We start from the raw sequence: 7500 nt of genomic DNA, 5'->3' as shown, positions 1-7500 counted from the left end.
TGTTTTGCTCACAATCCTGAAGGCACTGTTCAGGCTGTAGCCATGATTAGTGTTGTACCGAAAACTGTGAAAGCAGGGCCACATTCCAGTATATCTAACACTGGTAAGGATATTCCCTGTTATTTGATATATATAGGCAGTGCATATATATAATAGTGTGTGTGTGTGTGTGTGTGTGTGTGTGTGTGTGTGTGTGTGTGTGTGTGTGTGTGTGTGTGTGTGTGTGTGTGTGTGTGTGTGTGTGTGTGTGTGTGTGTGTGTGTGTGGTGTGTGTGTGTGTGTGTGTGTGTGTGTGTGTGTGTGTGTGTGTGTGTGTGTGTGTGTGTGTGTGTGTGTGTGTGTGTGTGTGTGTGTGTGTGTACGTGCGTGTGTGCATGTGTGTGTGTGCGTGTACATGTGTGTGTGCAAATGCATGTTTGGTCGCACATTTATGCATACATACATGTATGCCTAGGTCTGAATCATCTTGTTTGTAGCTGTATGTACTACTCACAGAGGTAATAAAGAAAACCTGAAAATGAAAGACATGTTCTGGGATATATTTCCAGATTACACACCTGGTGAGCCTTCCAGGGATCGATACAATGGCAGCAGACGCAGAGTTACTGGCAATGGCAATGGCAGTAGTGGGGAAAAGGGTAACAGAGGAAGAGACAGAAATGGAAAGAGGAGAGGCCAAGGGAGAAATGAGAGCGATGGCCTTTCAGGAGGAAATGGGAAGAATGGAGAGACAACAGTAGAGCCAGCAACAACGAACGATGGCGTGTGGAGGAAAAAAGGAAAGAAAGGTTAGTCAGGGTTTAGAGAGATTTTTGCCATTATAATGCTCTTATTACAAAAGATTATTTTTTTTACAATTATAGAAAGTGGAATAATACTAGTAAGTAAGATCATATTAATAGTTTTTAACTGAGATCCTATAACTACATGTTAATTGTGCATTGGTATTAAGGTATTGGAAGTAGAAAACCACTTCTTACTGATCATTATACTTGAATTAGCATGAAGATCTGAAATCCATGTATCATGTGTTCTGTTTACCAGGTTTGATGGTTCCTCCCTCAAGACCCAATATGACGAAAGTTTCAGATGAATCAGTCATGGTCACGTGGGATGTTCACAACACAACTGGCTTACCCATTTTGTTTTATAAGGTAAAATTATAAAGGGAGAAAAAGTTATCCTTTGAATATCATATCAGTTTGATATTTAAATTATATAAAACTGCTCTGCATATGACTAATTATTAATTAGTAAAGTAAAGAGAGAGCTCCATAATGTTTGAGAGTGTTCATTTTTTAATAAAAGACCTATTCTTTTAAATACAGGTTCAGTATAAGGAAGTTGGTAATAGAGGGAACAGAGGCAGTAGATGGATGACAGTGGATGAGGACATTCTGCCACATATTAATAGCTATGAAGTAACAGGGCTTCATACAGGTCGTGTTTATAAGTAAGCACAATTAGCTTTTCGTTGACTCCTCTCTGATTCTGGAATTTCCTTGATATTGGAAGAGCTTGGGAATTATAAATGAAAGATTTGTGAAAATGATGCATATTAATATACATATCTAAATAAAGGAGCATAAATAAAAAATATCTAAGAGCAATAATCTTTTCTCTAGATTCCGAATTGCTGCCGTCTATGCCAACAATGACAATAAACTTGGGAAGAACTCCAAGAGGTTTTTGTTGAAGGAAGACCTGACAATGCAGAGGCCTGTTTACCCTCCAAAGATCGTCCGCCTCTTGCCTCTGAGTCCCACAATGGTTCGGCTGGAGTGGGAGTATGAACCATCGCCAGGAGTGCCTGTGGAAGGGTTCTTCATCAATTACAGAGAAGCAACAACAGCTGGAGAGTACACAAAGGTGTTGTATTGATTATTTTATTCTTTTCTTTTCTTTAATCCCCTTGTTGATGTATTAAAAATGTATCATTATGGTGACATCATTCAGACCCATACAATATACATAATCTCTTTATTAATCTGTGTTATCTGTCATCAGGTCACAGTGTTAAATCCAAGAAGAACCTATGAGATCTCTCACCTGAAGCCCAATGTGTCATATGATTTCAAGATACAGTGTTTCAACATTGCTGGAACTTCAGATTTTTCTCCTATATATAAAAAATCTGTTGCAGGTAAGTTACTTCTTGTGTATTGTATGTAATAGCCTTCTATTGATTTTGAAAAAAAGAGAATATATAATGATTCAGTCTCATATCTGTGGAAACTTTCATAAATAGATTTCCTATATATGAATCCCTGGAAAGTATATCATAATAGACTCACATAACTTTATATTTTTATGGAAAGAATTTGTTTGGATATCACTGTTTATATTAAGTACATATACAATCTGCCTATCCCTCTTCATTTCATAGCTTCATGTAGGTATGATCATGTCCTTATTGCAGGCTCCAAAACATCTACAATGCGTCCTGCTGTTACCGTTAACGATGTGGTCCCAGTGATGAAGAACGATGACATGAGCCTCTCCAACATCCATCTGTACATAATCCTGGGTGCTGTTCTGGCTCTGCTGCTTCTGATTGTGATTGTCTCTTCATCGATTTATGCCTGTAGGAATAGGAATTCTCAAGGTGGGGACTGAAGGATTGATTTTATTTTCATGTATATAATTTAGGAAATGCAATGATATGGTCATTTTAGTAATTTACTGCCATACAGATTTGGTTTGGGTTAATGATATGTGTTATTTAAATAAGTAGCAAATTGTTTTAACTTTTGTTTTCTTATTTTTGCCACTCATTAAAGGAAAAACAAGAATGTAAGGTAATGCCACTTTTTATTTAACTTATACTATTACTTCTCTATTATAAAACTTAAAACTTCTTCAAGGGTTCTGCATATGAATTATTTCTGAGAGGTCAGTTTTGGTAATTAATTTTTACTTCATTAAAAATTCACTAGTGTGTAGTAGTAGTATATATGGCTAACATTAACAGGAATGATTTCTGTACCTTGCAGCCTGATTTAATAACTGTATTATAGGTGAGTTATTTTTTTTATTTTACCCCTACAGATGACAGCCGTACATCAAAATACGAGGACACTTCTCTCCACATACACAGGGAAACAACTACTTATTCTTTACCTCAGAGTAACCGCAACAATGGCCAAGGTCCCAATGGATATTTATCACATCAAGGTTCTCCTCTGCGGCAACAAAACAGGGATGAAAAGGTAGTGTACTGTTGAATTTGATTAATAATTTTTATTGCATGTTACTGTATGAGGAATAATTTTCATATTGAAAAATAAGTAATTCATTAGACCATTTTTTTTCATCATCTAATTTTCCAGATCAGTATTACTGTATTTTTGAAAGAAAGTTTTAGGCTACTTACTGTTAGATATATTTCTTCATTGATATTCATATTATTGTATATGCATGATTTTTTTCCTTTTCAGAGGTAAATTGGCATTGATATTTATCTGTCAGGAGTAGTATTTAAATATTCTCATTATTGGTTATTCTGCACCAAAAAAAAACAATAATTATAATTTTTTCATTACATTTTCAGGTCCCAGTTGAAAGCTCCCTCGTCGAAAATAACAACCACAACATTCAAATGCTGAGAAACTGGCCGTCAACACCAGGCAGCCAGATTCGCTCATATTCCACCAGTGGTGAGGGTGATGCTGGTGCTATTGAGATGAGAAATTCCTCATTACCCAGAAGCACGAGTGAGGGACCGGTTGTGGCCAGTGGTGTAGACACAACTCTGAGATGATTTCCCTAAGGTCCTCAAAATCCCATATACTCTCTAATAATTTTTTTTTTTGTGTTTGTATATACTGTATAGAATGTGCATGGCTGAAGTGATAATGGAAAGTAGCCATGAAAGTGACATGGATTTTTTTCTTCTATTTTAAAACTCAGTTGAATGTGTTATATATGTTGAATGTATGAGTTTATGTGTGTTGTAGTGTGTCTGATTATGTTTGTTCATTTTTGTAGAAAATGACAGTAATAAGAAGTCAATTTGGTATACGCCTTGGTGGCAATAATTGTGATACTATTTTTAAGTTTAGGTTTAGTATTCTTTCACACTCATTATGTTAGTAACTGCTTATCTGTAACTTTGGATCTGTCTGTCTGCATATGTGTATGTCAGTCTTTAATCACTTATTTATCTACTTCAGAATCAAAGAATGACAAATTAATGCTACAAATATTGCTAGTGGTTGTACAATGATTATTTGCATTTCAAACATTTTTTACAAAGTGTACATATGATTTTTTTACTTAGAAATATCAATTTAATTTCTTAATTTATTTAATGTATTAGAGAAAACTATGAGAAGGCAATAGAGGGTTATCCGAGGAAAATGAGACATGTGCCGTTAACTTGCCAACAACACGTTCTAGTTGATAATGGAATGCGTCTCTTTTTCTTCAATAAGCCACAGCAATGTGCTAAAGGAAATTGTCTTGGTGGAAGAGTGAAATAATTTTTTTGGTATATATCACATGCCTGTTTGTAATAAAATATTGCTACTACAAGTATTTACTTTTAATATCCTTTAATCTATTTCTTCAAGTTCTACATTTCTACATCAAAAGTAATAGCATTTTAATGGGTTTATTAATGGCTAATTAGGTTAAATTTCAGATACTTAAAGAGATTTTGAAATTGTATAATAATATTAAGGTTGTTTTATATCATATAGAAGAAAGGAATTTTTTTTTGAAATTTTATGATTATCAGATTATAATTACTTTTGGTTTGGGTTACAGAACTTGGCAAATTAAATTACTATTCACAATAATTTTCATGCCTAACTGACCTAGGAAACAGATAAATTATGTGAATGAATAGAGGTGGCTACAGCTCATATGATTTCTTGGGCTTATTAACCAACTGTACCTAACCTGTTTATATCCGTTAATTCTGGGAGAGAGGAGGGAGGGAGGGAGGGAGGGAGGGAGGGGGAGGGAGGGAGAGAGAGAGAGAGAGAGAGAGAGAGAGAGAGAGAGAGAGAGAGAGAGAGAGAGAGAGAGAGAGAGAGAGAGAGAGAGAGAGAGAGAGAGAGAGAGAGAGAGAGAAAGAGAGAGAGAGAGACAGAAAGAGGGGGGGGAGGGAGAGAGAGAGAGAGAGAGAGAGAGAGAGAGAGAGAGAGAGAGAGAGAGAGAGAGAGAGAGAGAGAGAGAGAGAGAGAGAGAGAGAGAGAGAGAGAGAGAGAGAGAGAGAGGGAGAGAGAGGGAGAGAGAGAGAGAGAGAGAGAGAGAGAGAGAGAGAGAGAGAGAGAGAGAGAGAGAGAGAGAGAGAGAGAGAGAGAGAGAGAGAGAGAGAGAGAGAGAGAGAGAGAGAGAGAGATTGAGAGAAAGGGGGGGAGGTGGAAGAGAGAGATTCTTGGGACATATCATAATTGGGTATCATTACTGACATCTTTCAAAGAATCTTCAGTTGTGCACTAAAAAGTTTTTATAATATCGCTACACAGAAATACGGTGTAAAATGGAGAATATCTAAATAAGGATTATGATTAAATGTGTTAGATATCAAAGGTTGTAGAGTACTGTAGGGTAGAATGGTAGTAAAAAGGGGTATAGAGGGTGAGCAAATGGAGTACGGTGGGGATTTGTAAAAGGGGAAGGGGTTAAGTGTCTTCAAGAGTTTCTGGAGGGGAAGTCTGAGAAATTAATGATTTCTTATGAGGAGGAGAAGAGGGAATAGATGTTTGAGGAGCATAGGGAGAGGTGAAGTGGTAGAGATTCTAGTATGTGGATTTATACTGGAAAAGTAATTTGACTGGGGAAGAAAGAGGGAAGAGATAGGATAGTTCAGGGTAGAGGGAAACAATACTGAGGGAGTTGAGGCATCTTGAGAAGATGGGAGGGGAATGGAGCGAAATAGAGTTTTGGAATAGGTTGAAAGAGAAAACCTTGTCAGTGTGCTTCTTGTCTGGCTTCATGTAGAGTGAGGCCTAGTTTGAATCAGAGTTGCTACCTCAGATTTGAGTTTATAGGCATAAAGTACATTATTTTTAATAGACATTTGTAGGTTGGGAACATAAAGCGCAGCGAGCTGTAGAGCGACAGTGCTTGGCTGGATGTCCAAGACGCCAACATTTCTGACATTGACAGGGAAGGGGTCAATGTGGTTAAGGCAGGACACTCCACCAATTTAAACTTCATGGGGTGTCATGTCTACAGAAACTAATCTTGGCATTATTGGTGCAGGCCTTACGTTGGCCTCTGGAAGAAATAGTGTAGCACTGAACTGTCACTGCATCATAGTCGACGAGGCATGCGAGCAGGTCGTTTTCACAGTCTGACTAGGACAGTCAGTTAGGGAGACAGAAACAGTTCTGGTACAAAAAAGTGGGCTGGAATAGTTTGCTATGACAAGGTGTGAACGGTCGGAACAATTGCGAAAGAAAACTTTACCAACTTATTTTTGGAGACATTGTTGGAAGAGAAGAGTATTGTCAGAGTAAGGGATGTAGAGGGGACCATAAAGAATCCATCTCACTTGGCTGGGCCAAAAAGGTTACTAAAAAGTTTTACAGAGGTTGAAGCAGTAGAAAGACAAAGGTGAGAGGAAGATAGGGTAGTGTGGAGTGAAGTTGTACTGATTGGATGAGGACAATAAGGATGAAAAGTAGTAATAAGTGGGGTGGGGGTAGACAGTGAACAAGACTGTGCAGTAGGAAATGGAGTGGATGATGTTGGGAGAGAGGATGAGGTGTATTCTGAAGGTTGAGTAATGACCTGGGTGGATGATTCGGAATGGATAGACTTGGCAGCAAATATCGAGATATTAATATCAGTGGCTAGCTGATGAAGGGGCAAGCCTAAATGGCCATAATAAAGCTCTTGGTGAGCTTGAAACAAGTAGGGAGAAGAAACAGTCTACCCCTCAGAATCCCCATAAGGGGTAAGGGCTAGACGCTTAACCCAGGGAATAACGTGCCCATGGCTCCCGGAGGCCGTTCAGTCAGTTTTTCATCCTTCCTGCATGGCTTTCACACCTTAGGAAGTGGACAGAAGAAGGGGATGAAGAAAAAAGGAAAAGGAAAGAGGGAGAAGAAAAGACCATGCAAAATTAGCTGAGGCAAAGGCTAAAGACCAAGGTAGAAGTGATCCCTTACATTGGGTGTCAGTCTCCGTCTCCTACCCCCTCCCCCCCCCACACACGAGAACAACGTGAATGAGAAAAGGAAAGTTTTTGATAAAATGATAACGTGCCTTATTATTTTTTTTTAATAAAGGAGTATGTATAATAACATAATGCAATAGACGAAGGACGGATATGCAGTTGATAAATATCAAAACCTGTAGATGTAATTTAATTAACCTTAATTTTTTTCACAAAACACACACACACACAATTTAATTCTGAAGTAATTTTTAAGCATTGTCTATTGTGTGTGTGTGTATATATATATATATATATATATATATATATATATATATATATATACACACATACATACATGCACACACACACACTTCCTCTAGTGCTCT

At 37.5% G+C, this 7500-nt stretch overlaps 1 protein-coding gene across 1 annotated transcript in view; it reads left to right on the top strand.

Moving 5' to 3' along the window:
- LOC125029589 (interference hedgehog-like) overlaps nucleotides 1-4533 on the top strand; it is a 5488-nt gene extending 955 nt beyond the window's left edge. Inside the window, exons 3-11 of the mRNA XM_047619564.1 lie at nucleotides 1-103; nucleotides 549-788; nucleotides 1045-1154; nucleotides 1329-1453; nucleotides 1626-1869; nucleotides 2008-2143; nucleotides 2420-2605; nucleotides 3049-3209; nucleotides 3551-4533. The exon at nucleotides 1-103 is cut by the window's left edge and continues 53 nt beyond it. Of these exons, the coding sequence (XP_047475520.1) occupies nucleotides 1-103; nucleotides 549-788; nucleotides 1045-1154; nucleotides 1329-1453; nucleotides 1626-1869; nucleotides 2008-2143; nucleotides 2420-2605; nucleotides 3049-3209; nucleotides 3551-3760 (1515 nt within the window). The 3' untranslated portion in view covers nucleotides 3761-4533. The remainder of the gene's footprint in view (nucleotides 104-548; nucleotides 789-1044; nucleotides 1155-1328; nucleotides 1454-1625; nucleotides 1870-2007; nucleotides 2144-2419; nucleotides 2606-3048; nucleotides 3210-3550) is intronic.
- The last annotated feature ends 2967 nt before the right edge of the window (nucleotides 4534-7500 follow it).

Source organism: Penaeus chinensis, chromosome 10 (assembly GCF_019202785.1).
Source record: "Penaeus chinensis breed Huanghai No. 1 chromosome 10, ASM1920278v2, whole genome shotgun sequence".
NCBI lineage: Eukaryota > Metazoa > Arthropoda > Malacostraca > Decapoda > Penaeidae > Penaeus > Penaeus chinensis.
This window is presented reverse-complemented; position numbering and strand designations above follow the sequence as displayed.